The sequence below is a fragment of the Chlamydotis macqueenii genome, chromosome 15, assembly GCF_036417535.1.
Source record: "Chlamydotis macqueenii isolate bChlMac1 chromosome 15, bChlMac1.mat, whole genome shotgun sequence".
Classification (NCBI taxonomy): Eukaryota; Metazoa; Chordata; class Aves; order Otidiformes; family Otididae; genus Chlamydotis; species Chlamydotis macqueenii.
In genome coordinates this window covers 10,703,819-10,720,338 of record NC_141570.1, presented here as the reverse complement: position 1 = coordinate 10,720,338, position 16,520 = coordinate 10,703,819, and the positions used below count along the sequence as shown (strand labels likewise).

The 16,520-nt window shown below is 41.5% G+C and overlaps 1 protein-coding gene across 1 annotated transcript in view; it reads right to left on the bottom strand.

Annotated features, from left to right (window-relative positions):
* Positions 1 to 13,211, bottom strand: part of SHISA9 (shisa family member 9) — a 184,943-nt gene extending 171,732 nt beyond the window's left edge. The window contains exons 1-2 of the mRNA XM_086759889.1: positions 12,539 to 13,211; positions 5,248 to 5,375 (exon numbers count right to left, since the gene is read on the bottom strand). Coding sequence (XP_086616015.1) covers positions 5,248 to 5,375; positions 12,539 to 13,155 — 745 coding nt within the window. The 5' untranslated portion in view covers positions 13,156 to 13,211. The remainder of the gene's footprint in view (positions 1 to 5,247; positions 5,376 to 12,538) is intronic.
* Between the last annotated feature and the right edge of the window lie 3,309 nt (positions 13,212 to 16,520).

Below are 16,520 nucleotides of genomic sequence, written 5' to 3'. Positions count from 1 at the left end.
TTCTTCACTGTCTTAGAGCACTCCATCAGCAGTACTTCTTCACTTCTCCTCCTGTCACTGAGCTAAAACTATCTTTTGCTTGGCTGAAAATGTATTACTGTTGTCCATCTTTTCACTCATAAAACATGGCTGGAGCCCTGCCTATAGAACTCAGCTTTTCTGACTGTACTTTGTTCTTCTAAGTGAGGAGGTGAACATTCAATTGAAGTTTATGAAGAACACAGTCCAGCTCCTCTGGGCTAGACCCATGCATATAGCCAGGTGTAAAAAAAAAAAAAAAAAGCATTTTACTGTAATCAGACAACCTAGATACAAATGAGGCCAAACATACAGTTATTTGCTCAGGCCTTTGGATTTTGCAGCCCTCTGTCTGAACAAGGTTTCTGGTACAGTTTCAAAGCCCCTGTCACCAGCAGTAGACTGTTACAGTAATACTTGCATGTTCTCAATGACTACAATATTATGCAATTCATTGTCCAACAGTTACTGTGTAAGTAAATTAGTTATCATTTTTTACGTACCTGAAGAGCTTTGAATTTCAAAGAGTAGTACTTCTCTTTACTAACATTTCTTAATATGCCTCTGTTTATTTCCAATGAACAGCAGTAGGAATTACATTTAGGCAATATGATATGATGAATCATCTGATATAAACATGTTTATGTATGTTAACCATAAAAATAATTAATTTGCCAAGGACTGCTGTATTCAACAATGACAACAAAAAGCATATTCACCAAGGATGAAAGAGACTGCAAAAATTTTTGCAAATTCTAGCTGTATTTTCACAGTGTCAAAGTACTGACAGTTTCTCTCACTAGGCTGAGCTTCTATTTGCAGAAATGGGGGAAAGCATAGGAATACGCAATACAGAATGCTTATCCTAATATGCAGCAACTTCAAAAAATACCCTCCTATTTAAATGCTTACTGTCTTAACATAGAAGCATAGAAATAATAAAAGTTAACTTATTATAAGGCACCAGTTATAGAAATGTCTTAGCTTTGTTTTCAGCATTTGTAGTCAGTAAGTATCCAGGACAACTGACAATCAAAAGCAGCAGCAAACACATTATTCCCTTGCATATATTTAAGAAGAGAAAAAGTAACTTTAATCACATGTGCTGCAAATCCTTGGTCAGTATTAAAATTGGCCATTTGATATAGTGCAATACCTCCTTCTTTGAGTAATGTGTTTACAACTCACTTCTTTATTTCTTCATTTTGAATTTAACATTTAAAAAAATCCATGTCAAACTATCTAAAAGCTAGCATTTTTCACCTTGAAACCTCCATAATCTAGAATTGGCTTGCTTTTAAAGTCACCTTTATCCTGGGAGTCTGCACAAATGCTTTAAATACACTAGTGCAAGGCTAGCTCTTATTGAGGAGAGAGTAACAAAGCTTAAACAGAGCTTCACTGATCATTAGGAAAAGTGACTGTGAGTAGCACTAACTTAAATATTTGTTTCACTCTGCTATCATAGATTAGGATATTAATTAGAAATAATAGCAGTAATCACATTTCAGAAATGAGGATGTAGTTACAAAGCCTCGTAACTCCAACTGCACCAGTGTTATAATCCCAACAAGTTAAATAAATTGCTTACTTCTAACACAGTAAGTAGAAAGGAAAAAAAAAAAATCTTGAATGCTGCTGCTTTCTTAAGATTTGTGAAAGTTAGAGATTAACAAAACAACTAAAATTCTGCAGGAAGGTTTGCTTTTGGTTTATGTTTTTAACATAACTTATAAATGTCCTCTTTTTTTCATTTTATTTTATTTTATTTAACATAGAAATATTTAACATAGAAAACTTGAATGTTATGATTCTTGGTAGATATCTGCTGCTTGTTTACAAAGCACCACTACATTCTAATGTCTGTAAATGAAGGGAAATAACAGAAAAGTAATCCTAAGTAAAGCAGAGTACTGGAAGAAAATTATGACAACTACCAACCACTAAGGACAAAAAAGCTTTTACTAAAAAGCATCTAGGTTGGCTGGATTCACATGGGCAAAGAAAAAAAACCTGTGTTTTTTCAGAACCTCCAATATGACTGTTATTTTTTGAATATCAGAAAAGAAGGGACAGAGTAAACTGCAAGACGTTGAAAAGAGATCTCTACTTTTGGCCTTTCATTGGACTGCTAGTTTTGGCAAATAGCTATGCTAGCTGCAGGCAACTTAGAAATTCTTTTTCCTCTGGTAACAAACAGTCCAGAAACAAAACCACACTCCTTTTCAGTGTCAGAGATCATGTGAATTTGTAATTTTAACCGAGCTTCCCTTCATAAAACATTTTCAGAATGGGTTGGCAGCATCAGCCAAACGTTTTCAAAAAGGGCAGAAAGAGCAAATGAACATTCAAATTACAACATCTTTAATAATGTTTGGCCTTCAATAGTCTATCTTCAGTATTTTGAAAGACACAATACAGAGGCCTAAGAAAATCCTCCTACCCTCTTCATATCTATGGACCAATGTGAAAAGTACATCAGTCTCAAATTTTTAAATCTCATTTTGAGATGGCTAGTAGATAGAAAGTGGTAACTTAGAAAAGAAAACTTTAAAAATACATATTGAAGTGTCTGATGCTGTAATTCTGTACCATTTAATTTTCTCTGTATAAGTAAAGATCTGGAATAGACTTTCTATGAAAGCTGCACTAGTAGTCGGTAACACTGCACTGCCAAAGTTTCTGCAAGTAATATCCACTCTTGTAGTGTTTCAAAACTCCACTGTAAAATTTCAAATTGCTAAGATACTGGACTTGGAAAATTTGTCTTAATAACCCTTCTTTACAAAGATTTTTTTCTGCACCATAAATGCATATACTCTCTACAGACTTTAATCATTTGTGATGTTCTGGCTCATTCTAGTAAGTCATTTAGTCATGTTTTAGATGAACTTATGAGGGAATATAGTGGCAACAAACATAGAATAATGATCTACTTGCTATGAAGTAAATGTATGTAATACCGGTAACAGAATGCCTTGAGTAATTTCACCACTTGAAGGTCTGCATTGAACAACCTGAAATGATTGACTTAATCCATAAAGTTGATTAAAGACTGAAACAGTTACCATCATAGCTGCTTGCTTCAGAGGTTTCCATGTGTAGCAGGAATGCCTGAGCTGCATGTGAAGCAGTCTTGGGACTGCTCCTATTGATTACCCAATGGATTAAGATAGCTCCGAAGTAGCAGTAGTGCTGCTATGTTGTAAATTGCAGTGGTGCAAGAGCTGTTTCACATACAATTCTTCCATCTGTGCCTGAGGGCCAAATTCTGAGACAGAGGTATTACGGATGTCTGCGGTCATCACAAGCCAAGATCCCAAGGTACTATTAAATGCATCTTTTTTTTCTTTCCTGTTGTAGTGACTCTGAGTTGCATTTATATGCAAGAGTTTACAGAAGCAAAGCTTAAACCTGAATTCACATCCAAAAAACAATGAGTTTAAAGACCTGCCATGTTATGTTTTAAACAAAATATCTCAGTGTGATGATTACGAAAATCTAGATACAATCAATACAGTAAGAATCTCTTTACTTTCTGGCTTATTCATTAACTGCGATTCTGAATAAGTGTTTCATATACGAGAGAAAATAAGGATTGTATCCTAACTTCATTACAATTTGGCATCATTCTTCTTGAAAATATGGTCACAGGAAGGATCAGAGATCAGCGAAGAGCAAATACACAGAGTAGAGAGAGATACAGTTTCTATTCCCATCCTCCTTAAACCTTCAGAAGTTCGCCACCTCAGCTCCAGGGGGCTAGAGCACCTTTGATTGAGAGAGAAGCATAAGTTCTCCTCCAGAAGTGGTGTGGTTTTCTACAATTAAGGATGTAATGCTGCAGTACATATGTATTTCTCCCTCTGCAGTGTAGAACTGCACAGGCCCAGGTGGAAGTGCTTTGCTGGAGAGCAGTGCAGACAGATTAGATGTCACACTTCACTATATGTGGTATGTTTATTAGAGGTCACAGCTTTAATTCTCTCCTATTACTCTGTAACCATTCACATAAGAAATCGCAGTCAGCCTCTACTGCAAAACAAGTATCAGGAGTGCATGCAGCATATGAATCTGCTGTTTCTCCCATTGTTTTTACACTCCTTCCCCAAAAGAAAGCAGTACAATCTCACAGTAACTGCACAGTGCAGTCCAAATAAAACTCATTCTTTGTCCAAATATAAGCAAATTTTCTGCTTTCTATAGTTACAGAAAGATAAGGAAAATACTAGTGCATATACTTCAAATGTTTCAAAATCCAAATACCAATGCAGTAAAAGTATATTTGCAGTAAAATGCACATCCACATTGATCTACAGAACATAATAAAGCCATCTACTGCCTAACAATCTAAACCTTCCTGAATGATACCCTTTTATTTTATAAATATATTGAACTCGAATTTGTAAATATATTATCTATAATTTGTATGCATGTATATTTAAGATTATTATAAAATACATAAATATATATGCAAATTAAAATTGCAGTGGAACTGTTCATAACAAAAGGAAAATGTATCTGAGCATGAGAAAGATCTGTACTGTGGTCTAATACAAAACCGAAAAATAAGTTGCCTAGGACTTCAGAACCACTTGAAATGTCACCATATTTCCTCTAAAGCTCCAAGGTGCATTTTTTCCTTGCCTGCAATAACATAAGCACGCAATAGCAGATACAGAATAAAAATATTATTTAAAACTTAAAATAATAATCTCCCTCTCACCTTTCACTTAGACCGGGGGGGAGTGAAAATCACACACAACTTTATGCTCTCCAGGAAAGTATTTAACTATTTCACTAGTGGAGATGATATAACAGCCTAATGAGACTGCTTCCTTACTGGATGTTACAGCCCTTTGGAATATCTTGTTAAATCTTGCTGTAAGCTTAACTATTGTATTTTAGTATAACAACACATAGAATAAGGCATAGCTTGATGAGCTGAGCAAAAACACCACGTAGAAGGAGACAAAGATACAAAACCAGTATTAGTCAACCAAGACAACCAATTAAAAATAAATATAATACGTAATTCTTCTATTCAAAAGGGCTTTCTTTTACATGGCACTATTTGCACTAGGAAATCCTAAATATCTCTGAAATAAAGAATAATTTGGAAGAACCCATGTACTGTCAATCCTCATTTGACATCCAGCAATACTTGTTTCATAATACACATTCTAGTGCCAGCATTCCAGATATTGAAAAAGTTATAATGTAACTTACGTAGATTATTTGGAGGAGGTCTTGTCTCCATGTTTTCATAATGTTGCACGTGTACTACAATGTTTAGGTCTCTTTCCATATGATCTGTTGTACAAGGACCCTGAGGTCGCATAACATCAGCAAGAGCCCTGAAAACCAGACAAAATCAGAATTAACCTGTTGCAAAATCTGTAAGGCATTGCCAATATATTCCAAGGTTGTTTTTTTTTTTAGTTTGAGATGCAGTCCGTCATAATATATGCTGGAGAAACCAGCTCCATTCACAGCAAAATCACAGAACTGGATTCATTGTAAGACTTTGCACCCCAGGCTCTTTTTAGGTTGTCTTAGTGTGCTAATAGTAATATACAGAAACATATGAAGTTCTTTAGCTGTCTTGGCTTTGTAGGAGCATGATTTAAGCTTGTAGAGACTTGTACGGTTCTGCCATTCCATGTGCTCAGTAACATTGCCATCTTGATTAAGCTAAGCACCTCAGCGCCTAGCCGCTGTCTATAGTTTTCTCAAACTAGTTATCTTCACACCTAGATTACCAGCGGGGCTTGTCAAAGTAAATTCTCACACATGCATTTGCACAGAGCACCACACAACGCAGTGGTCTTGGCTATTTTCATTCCAAAATGTCACCAAAGTTCAAAGGTCACCTGATTTTCATGTAGAAATCCAGTAGGATTTAAGCCTTTCCCATCCAGAAGGGGAGATCAAAAATGTCCTTTCTACCTTTTGTGAGTGTCCTAGTCATTAAGATGGAGCAAAGCTTGCACTGGGACACTCCTTGCTGCTTTGAAGCCAGTTCAGAAGCAGGATGAAAGCTTTATGCTAGCAAAGAGGGAGCAAGCAAAAGGATTCCTAACAGTTAGGCCAGGCTCAACCTGGTGCTGCTTGTGGACTTTTTCTGCAGAGCTGCAGGCAGTAACTATATCTGAAAGACAGATTCATCTTGCTCCCATGTATTTTCTAAGGACCAGTTTCACTGCTGAGTGTCCTACTGAGTGTAAGTCCATTCTTAGGCATACAGATAAGCACACATCTGTATCAGCCTTGTGGATCCAGAGTTAGTGACTAAGTTTTAAGCTCTGAAACTGTCAGCATGGCAACGTCTAACCCTGTCTGTGATTCTGGGCTATGGAGTTTTACCACTGACACTTCTGCAGGAGCAGGATTAGCTTTAGGTATATGCCACATAGCTACCTGCTGAACGACAGTGCCATATGAAATAATTGGCCCACCTGCAGAAGCTGTTGCCTTAGGCAAAGGAAAGCTATGGTATGTGTTACTGGTGTCTTCAGGGTTCAGTGCAAGTCTTTTCTATTCAGGTCAATGCATCACTGACCATTATTTGCCTCCTTTTTATTTTACTAGTTTTAATTTTTAGACTTTTTTTTAAGGGAATGGATGCATTTCTGGGCACTGTGCCCAGTGTAGTTTAATTTTTTGCAAAATTATATACAGTGTCCCAGATACTGCATTAGAAAGACTAGTTTATAAACTAATAAATAAATAAAAATAAGCACATTCACTGGTGAAAGCCATGGCAAGCGCTGTCTAGCTCCTCCACTGTACTTCTGTGACATGATGATTTCTTGATCAAGAAGCACTGTACTTTTAAATATTAAAAAGTAGCTTCATTTAAGGCACAGACAGAGGAATCTTGAGCTGGATCTTGCTTTCAGATTGCAGGAACATCGCTTTGGTACACAGCTGAACGATACTGATGTTTCATTGTGTTTATGGCTAGCATTATGTTATTAAAATATTAGTCACAGTTGTGATCAACATGTTACAGAAAACTCTGTTGAGACTGTAAAAGGTCAGAAGACAGTAACCAAATGATTAATGGTATCAGAGCAATGCTCCCATTTGAAGTAGTGCTTATAAAGCAGAAATAGCAGAGCTGGCCTACATAGCAGAATAATAAAAATTCAATAGAAGAGATCCCACAAAGGTATGTAGAAAATGATGCAAAATGAAAGTATTATATTGCAAAACATAGTTCGAAATAAGTGGGGACCAAAACCACTAATATCTATGCAATTTATGCAAATATGTCTCTATACAAAGGAAATTATTGATATCAATATTAATTCTCATTCCAGAGGCAGGTGGACATATTTCTGGCAAATTAAAGTTCCTAACTTCAATGTAGGAGTTACAACTGAGATCTCATAATAGATGGATTAGTATTTCCCAACTTTGTGAGAGTGGGCTTTCAGAAATGCTTTCCTCATTGCCCTTAATCTGATGGTAAATATTGTTCACTGTAGACTTTAAATAATACCCTGTGTGATAGCAGATTAACTACTGCTTGTCTGTGAAAATGCCAGCTAAGTTTTCTACCATTTTAGAGTGGCTTTTTTCAGAGAGGTTTTAAGGAATTAGCTGTCCAACTCCCACTATATTAAGAAAAAAGCAACTACTCACCATCAAGTTATATTTTTAACAACACAGCACCTATGTTTATACTGTGCCAAAGTTGTACCATCTTCTCAGGAAAGAATAGCTAATATAACAAAGAGCTTGTCCTTCTGTGTCTTACACTGATGCCAGGGAGAGTTAAAAATGTGCAGTAGCTTGTATCACTGAAGTACGAAGGAAATGTTGTACCTGAGTTTTGTTCTTTTAAGGATTTGCCCATATAATGAAATGGATAAAGGAAGGTTTGTGCTCCAGTATGTGACAAAATCCTTGAACAGATGTTTGCTTCAAAAAATTCCACAGGCAAACAGACTGTTAGAATACCTTCATGCATTTTGTTCACTGTCTGAAGAAATTGTTAAGAGTGGGTCCCATTGAATAATTATATCTACATAGAGGGTCTTTATCTACACCTTTGCTATATTGAAGGATTTTTTTAAGGAAATGCAAAATACAAGATAACCTTCTAATGAGGCAGCAATATCATTAGGTCCTGTCTGGATATTGACTGCAGTATTACAAAGGCAGAGGAATGTTACCTACGGAGGAGTTCATGGCCCAGAACTACCCAAGTATCACAAAGCTTCAGCATTTCCCTTGCCAAAAGATTTTTCTTTTTGGATATGTAATACTATTTTCATGTGTTATAAAGCATGTGGAGCCAGGCATTTCCCTTATGGGTACAAGCTTGAAGAAACTGAAACACAGGTTATTTTATGAGAGGTCAGTTGTCATATTTTGCCTCCAAAACTGGGTCAAAATCCATAAGGGAAATAATTTCACACACAGAATTCAGTATTTTGGCAAGTTAGACTATTTTTGGCCCCAGGTACGTGCCTTTTGAATGATCAGCAAAAGACTTGTGAGCTCAGCACATTGTGAAGGAAGAAAGAAGAGCTCAGATGGTTCACAGTATCTGGGAGGCTGCTAACATACTGTCAGAAGCACTGCTTCAAAAAACCAGGAGCTAGAGTGTACAAGCATGATTGTAAATATTGTCCTTTCAGTTCTTGGTTTGTTTGCACATTCTCCACAAGGATTAGGGAAGAAGGCAAAGGTGTAGTTTTATTTACAGAAAAATCTCCTCCATTAAACAGAAGTAAAGCTTTTCACTTTTCTACTCATTTTCAAGAGGATTCTCCACTTTAACTGATGGAGCCTAGAAGTCCCATTGATGTAGCTTTAAGCAGCAAGAACATGCTGCCCTTATGCACCTAACAGAGCTTCTAGGTCTGCTTCAGGAGGCAGATCAATTTGGTTTCCTTTTAGGCACAATACTGCCACATTCATTCCCTTTGCCATATCTGGTAACATACACCATCTTATTCCCTTAGAAAGTAGGAGGGTAAAGGAAGAGTTACTCTGTTTCGATACTACCATTATCGCTTAGTTCTTGGACACTGTAGCTGAAGGGAATATTTATCTCCTTTTAATGTCAAGTAACAAATTTAAAAGCAAGGGGAATTATATAAACAAAACATTATCATATGATATCTAAAGCAAAATATGCCATGTAGAGTTAATACTGTACTCCCCTCTCCATTTTAATCTTCCAGATTTACAGTTCCATGCCAACAGTAAGAGTGTTTTACTGAAAAGCACTGATCTAACAAGAAAGAAAATGTCAACAGTGCCACACTTGGCCTTTTTTCTCAAAACAAAAGGAAGTAACAAGCTCTCTGTAAAAGGACAAATTTTGAGTCTTTTTCCCTAAAAGGACTTGCCCAATAGAGATTTTTTTTCCTATTGATTGTTTTCACTATATAAATACACTTCCCGGGTGCTTTTTCATTGTCAAATATTTCAGGAAAATTCAGTGAAATTAATAGAGTGTTCTTGGTTTGTTTTGGTAAAGCAGTAAGCAAGATGTAATGAAAGGCAAGTGTATAGAAACTATGCTCACCAGGCCTGTGAAGTTTCCTTTATTGACATTGTACCACTCTTACACACACTAGTGTCGTACTTCATTAGCAGATCCACTGACTGCAAGATGAAATAATGCAAGGAATTAATAAGTGTGGCACAATTTTGCTTCCTATTTGTAAGTCAGTGTTCTTATTGCCATGTGTCAGGTCTCTGCTCATATTTTTCAATATTTTTAGTAAATAAAAAAGTGGAAATACATAATTTACACCAGTTGTAGTCTATTAACTTTTTTTAAAAATCAGCCCTCATTAAAAAAAATATCAGTTTGCATTATGCATTGTCTTTTTTGGTAAGCAGTACCATCCCTTCTATAGGTGAATTTGTTGACAGGAATGAAGAGGATTCAAGTGTTTCATGTAGCCATTGGCTGGAGAAGGGAAAGGAGACAATCTTAGCTGAGTAAACAGATGACAAACCAGCCTCCATGTGTTTGTTGCTGCCAGCCAAAATGGAGTAACACTTCATACTTTTGGTTTGGCCTAATGAACCTTCTCAACACATTATACTTTTGATTATTAATAAGGTTCAGTGCAGAAAAATAACGTGTTATTTTTTGGTTTGCTTTTTTGACATTACAGTGATGAGTGTTATAAAAGAAGGTGAACATGAATATAGTTGAAGATAATTGTTGGTATTATTAACTGTTTAAACAGAGAAATTATTTATTTCTTAAGCGTTGCAGCCTTCTTTTCTGAATGTTAGTAGCGTAAAATGAGCTAGGATGGAATATTTTAGTTAAACACACATTCGAGGACAAAGAGGTTACTTCAATTCTTCAATCAATGAACAGATTTTTAGATTTTAGATTGCCAAAGGGATTTACAAATCTAATTCCTTTTCAAATTAATGGTAAGCCCACCCCATATCTGTAACAAGGGTGTGAGAACTTTTTTTTTTTAAAAAAAAAAACACTATGGCTCTGCTTTCCCAGAACATGACTAGCTATTATGTGTACTGAGTGGGTGACTGTTTTTCCATGTGATCATGACTTTCCAAGTTTCTGTATAATCCTGACTCGAACATTTTCGTGGCAAGAAAAGTACAAGATCTCAGACAATAATAATAATCGGGGTAACAGATGACCTGTTCCAAGAACCACTTCAGAATCCTAATCTTTATGCATACATGACTGAAGGATTTCAGAATGATTTTCCAATCCCCTATAATTCTATTTCCATAAACTGAGACAGAATACCCTTTCAGAATATTTCACACCTATACTTTAGATAGCAAATATTTCTACTAGTAGAAATAGGACCTATTTAAGCCATATACAGGCAGGGATGGCTACAACTTCACTCTGTCCTGGTTTTTTTAACTGTTACAAGCCTTGCCTTTTTGCCTGCACGGAGACAGGAGACACTACAGAAAGAGGCTGAAGCAAAGGAGAGGTTTTTTTCCAAACAAGCTCTGTAGTTTAAAAGTAAGATGTAAAAAAGAATTTGGGACCCATGTATTCTTTTTCTCAATTTAGTAGTTGAGAATATTCAAAATATCTAAGAAATTACTATACCTAGCTCAACAGAAACCATCTTCACAGAAGTATCACTGACATACAATGTTGACTAAAATTTCTGCAATGTGCTTTGTTCCTTGGTAGTAAAAGCGTATCCATATCAGCCAGTTTATAAATAGCAAATAATTGCTAGTGAACTGGTGATGCAGTTGCAGGATCATTTTTGTGGCTTTCTCTGTTTCAGGATAAGCAGTTAACCAAAAAGTAATGCAGAAACTTCCATAAAAAATAAGGCTCCAGACATTGAGTTGATCTCTTGGACTATCTTTCAAAGGATGACTCTTCATCTAAGCTTTAAAGATTGTGAGCTACACCATTACCAGTCAGGGCAAGAGGAAGCTTTCTGCCACACTGCATGCCCAGTAGAAGGTATCTTTTTAATTGCATTTCATCACTAAAGTTGCCCAATATGCTGGAATCTATTTAGTCTCTTTTAATGGAGCTGTTTGCCTTTTTTAATGCCTTTCCCCCATCTGCTTTACTTTCATGTGCCTGGGATTAGCATAAAGAATCAGACAGACTGCAAACTTGACAAATGTGTTATGCCTTGATTTTGAACTACTGTGACAATCTGAGTTTGGAATATGTTGTTAAAGCCACTGGGCGCTGTCCTGAGTTGCCCACCTGCCTATCCACCACTAGGCAGCCAGCATCTGGAGTAGATGGTACGCAGCATGCCTAACTCTAGGTGGGGGAGGTTCTCTTTGATATAACTCAGCCATTACACTGTGGATACAGAGTGTAACACACACATATATGGAAGAGACAAGACTTTCATATTCCATTTTTTAGCTCTCAACAGTAACTGAAAAAATGCTAAGAAATTCTTCTCTGCTTTTTGTGTCTCACTCTTCCTTTCCACCCTGGCTCATTTTCACAGCTTAGAAATTTTACAAATAGCTCACACACTTGCAAGGGTTGGGGGAGTAGGGAAGGTCCTGCCAAAACCATTTTGCAGCTGGAGAGGGAGGGTAAGATGACATTTGTTTACATCCTTCTGTTGAGAAGTAAAAACATTTTCCAAGCTTTGAAACAGTTGGAAGAGGGAACCCAGCAGGCTTTCTATAACTCAGTGTTGCTGGTTTCAGGATTTTTTAATTTTCCTATTCATGCACTGTGTATCTGGGAACACTTGCTAGATCTTTTTGGGGAGAGGGTCAGACACTGCAGATAAAAATGGACTACTGTCTGTGCAGTCTCCACAATTATTTCTCATCTTCCTCAATATGCATGTACTTTGATAACCTAGGTTTGGGGAACCACAGGAGCTCTGCTCTCCAAAGTTGGTCTCTCTCAGTTGCCTTGCAGGGGAATGCAGCCTGCCTGCCAGGAGCTGTTTGTTTAGCAGGAACACATGGGCTGCTCTCTTCTCTTTTGGGGTAGGAGGAGGAGGTAGGAGAGAAGGGGACCATGCTGCCTGGCACTCAGCCTTACCTGGACATGTGCTCCCGCTGGGGTCTGTGCGCCTTCTCCAGCCCTAGTTTGGTGAAGATCCCGACCAGCACCATGACTGCCACAACCCCACAGATGATGTAGACAATGAGGTTGGTTTTATCCCTGGTAGGGTCATGCAGAGGGTCATCTATGCGGGAAGGAGGCTTCCCAGTGTTCATCCACAACGGCGTCTCATAGTTTGTGCAGGTGCTTTGATCCAGCCTTGTCTTCTTGAACTTGCAGCAAAACCTGAAGCCACAAGTGCCACAGCAGAAGATGAACTCCCCTGAGCTGCAGTTAAAGGGGGGGTCCCACTGCCCCATCACGTCGAAGTAGCCCCTGCAGAAGTCCGGGGTGGGAGGTGGCTCGGAGGGGTCTAGCTGTTCCCCAAGGCTGGAGTGATTTCCTCCTGAAAGCACCACGAAGCTCCCCAGCTGCTGGCCAGCTTTCTCCTGAGCCCGACACACCAGCGTGAGAAGGTCCGCCACCAAGTAGCCGAAGAGCAGCCGAATAAAGCCTTCCATTCTGCCTCCCAGCCCCGGCTCAACGATGCTGCTGCTGCTGCCGCCGCCGCCGCTCGAGCTGCTGGATGCTGCGCTGCGCCAGGAGCTGAACATAAAGGGGCTCCGTCATGGGCCGGGCGTCCGCTCAGCCCGCGCTCGCCTTCAGCACAACGGACAGCCCCGCGCGGGCCGGGCCGCCGCCGCCGCCCCCCGGGCAGCGTCCGCAGCCCGCCGCCGCTCCGCTCCGGAGGAGCGAGCGCACGGCACTTGTGGAGTGTGCGGGAGAGGGAGCGCGCGGGAGAAGGAGGGGGAGGAGGAGGAGTACCGAGGGGTGGAGGTGGCGGCGGGAGTGCGGGGCACCGCGCTGCGCGGCGGGCTGGGGAGAAGGGGCTGGTGAGAGGGGCGTGGAGGGGGCCACGAGGCGGGAAGGCTGAGACGACGGCGCTGCAGGGGCGGGAAGGAGGAGAGAGGGCGATCGAGGAGCCTCTCCGCACCGCCTGGTGCCAGCGTGCGGGCGCCGGGGGCACCCACCTTCCGCTCCCCCCCGCGGAGCCCGGCGCGGTCTCTCGCACAACTCCTTCAGCCAGCCACGGCGCCCGCCGAGCCCCTCCTGGAGCCGGGCGAGCCCGCGGGAGGCGACGGCTGCCAGAGCCGGGCGCGGGAGGCTGGACGGACCCGCCGCGGCATCCAGTCGGCGGGAAACGGCTGCCGCCAAACGGGGAGTCCGCCTTGGCGGGCAACGTGCGGGTGAGGGTGAGAGCGAGGGCGAGGAGCCCGGCGAGCCCAGCCCGACCCCCCAGGCGCCCGCGGGAGGCTGCGCGCCAGACCCGGGGCTGCCCGCCGGCCGCCCCGGCTCCCCGAGCTCCCCTTTGCACCCCGCCCCGAGCAGCCCCTCCGAGGGGCTGGCGGACTCTCCCTCCTGAGCAGCCCCTCCCATCAGCCCCGCCGCGGAGCCGGCCCCCACCTCGCCCCCCTCAGCCCCGCCGTGGCGCCGGCCCCGCTCCCCGCCATCCCTTACATAAGAGACTTCCCGCCCAGGCGGGCGCTCCCCACAGGTGCGTCTCCAAAAGCGCGGGAGCGCCTCCTCCTCCCCTCCCCTTCCCCCTGCGCGCTGCGCTGGGCGGGAGGGCTAACGGCCAGCGCGCGCCGGCCTGGGCGCCCGGCCAGGGCGGGGGGAGACGGAGCGGGGGCGCCGGGCGGCCGCAGCCCCACACAGCCGCCCCGGGGGAGAAAGGCAGGGCGCCGCTCTCCCGGCAGGTAGGGCGCTCCTTCTCCCGGTGGCTGCTCGGGCTCTCCGGAGAGTCACCTACCTGCGAGGCAAAGGCAGGTCCTGCGGGGCGAGCGGCGTCCATGGGTCCGCGCCTCCGCCAAACCGCGGGCGTGAGCGGGCGCTGCCTCACCCCGGCGCGCCGAGCACAGGTAGAGCGTTACTTGGACTGCACGCTTCGGAGCGGGGCTACGCTTATGCCTGCTAAACGTGAGCTGCCCCTGCACATCATTTATTTAAAAATCCTGCTATAATGTCAGTCAGGCTGGCTCCAGAGGGCACGGTGTGGCTGCAGGTTGTTTGCGAGACAGGGAATTAAAATAACTTCCCCCAAACAGAACTGACTCTAGGAAAGACTTTTTAGTGATGCACTCCCCATCCCCATTATTTAATCCCCTCATCTCTGTCTTCTGGTTTGGCAGTAACCTGCGCGAGTAGCGATAATATTATCCTGAATACTATGCTGCCACCAAATGTAGGAAATAAGCCCATTATATCCTGATTTAACAGCATGGGCTGGTGCTCAGCGCAGCTTCCCTCTTCCTCGGGGGCAGGTCTGCCGTAGCCTCGCCGCGGCCTTGCCGGCTGCCCCTGCTCTGGGGAAGGGGCTGAGGCTCTGCGGCGGGGCCCTCCTGCCGCTCCTCTCCACCGGCTCCAGCCGGGGGCTGTGCTGCTGCTCGCTTCGGGAACTTCGGCCAACTCCGTGTGGAGTTGTTAAGCGGTAAATGAACGGAAAGGTGAGGCAGAGGACAAAGCAGACGTTTGGAATCGGAGAGGGCTGTAGTTAGCTAATTGCGATCCTCTGCCTTCTCTTAAAAATAGACTCTAAGTACAGTGATGATTCCACCGAACGGTTTGACAGTAAGCCTTGCATCCTTGACCAGGAGGTAGGTTAGAAAGCCCCTTTATTTCTCAGCAGACAAAAACAATCAGCCCCAGTTAAAACAAGCCTTTTTGGTTTTTAATATTTAATTCTTAAAACCTCCACCTCATCAACATCCCCTTTCAAGTCTCCTCTGAAATCATATCATTCCTCCCTTGTGTATACTTCTCTCCACTATTATTTATTATTTAACACTTTGTGATGCAGTTTGTGCTGAAAATACTGCACAAAATGAATCTGTTCCATACTTATTATTGCTTCTAGAGACATTTAAGGTCCAGTCCTGTCAGGCGCTTAAGATTATGCAAGTTTCCCTGTTGATCTGACTGCTGAAAAGCTGCTTAAATATTTTGCATGATTTGTGCAGAAATAATAACATCTAAAAAATATTTAATTTATGGGCTACTAATCCTGACTAACTATGGTACAAGTTTCTTGTTTCGCTGGTTTCCTGGAGTTTTGCTTAAGAATTCCCCTATAGCAAAAAAAAAAGCCCAAAGGATTTAGACTAGAATCTAGCCTTTGTGGGATTCAGGGCCACGCAATCAGAATCTGACCGTAAGTGGCATGTGCTTGGAATAAGAGCCCAGAACTGGGGAAAACAGGAGGGTGATTAAAGCTCCTTGGAAAAAAAAAAAAAAAATGTTTCCTATGGCACCATAAGACTTTGGATCAGACCCATAGAACCAGAACCTATAAATCATGTTACCCTAATTAATCGTAGTCACTCTAGTTGTTATGCTCTCTGTGCCTGTTAGTCATATTAGTGGTGAAGTTATTTTAGCTGAACAATGTCTTAGACTTCTAACAATGAACTAGAGTTGTTCTAGACTAGGGCACGAACCCTTTTTACTAGATCTGCAGCAATGTGTTTCAATGGCTTCATAGCATGTAGTTGTAAGAACAGCTGCATGATCAAAATATAAAACCATTAAGTATAATAATGGAAACAAGACAACTAGTTGAGAGAAATGGGTATTACACACAGTACTGAGGCACATCTTGGGTCATTATGTGATTCTATAAAGCTTTTCTCAATGAAGTCAGTCAATAGATTTCTATTTTTTTTCAGTTGTCTCTATCAAGTTAAGAAACACGAAAGCTTTCCAGTTTAGCACCATTGCCTTCCACTTTCAAGACTTCTCTTTTTGACATTGCTTTAAGGTAAGTAATAATTACCTACTTTTGTACAGTTTTATCCTACAAGGAATGTATTTTGCCCTAAAACAATTGGGAAGATTAATGTTTCAACTAGAACCTACAGAGTTGTCTTTACTCAAGCACATATCCATTTAGTTAAGTGAAATACCTAATTCTAGGCACAGACCT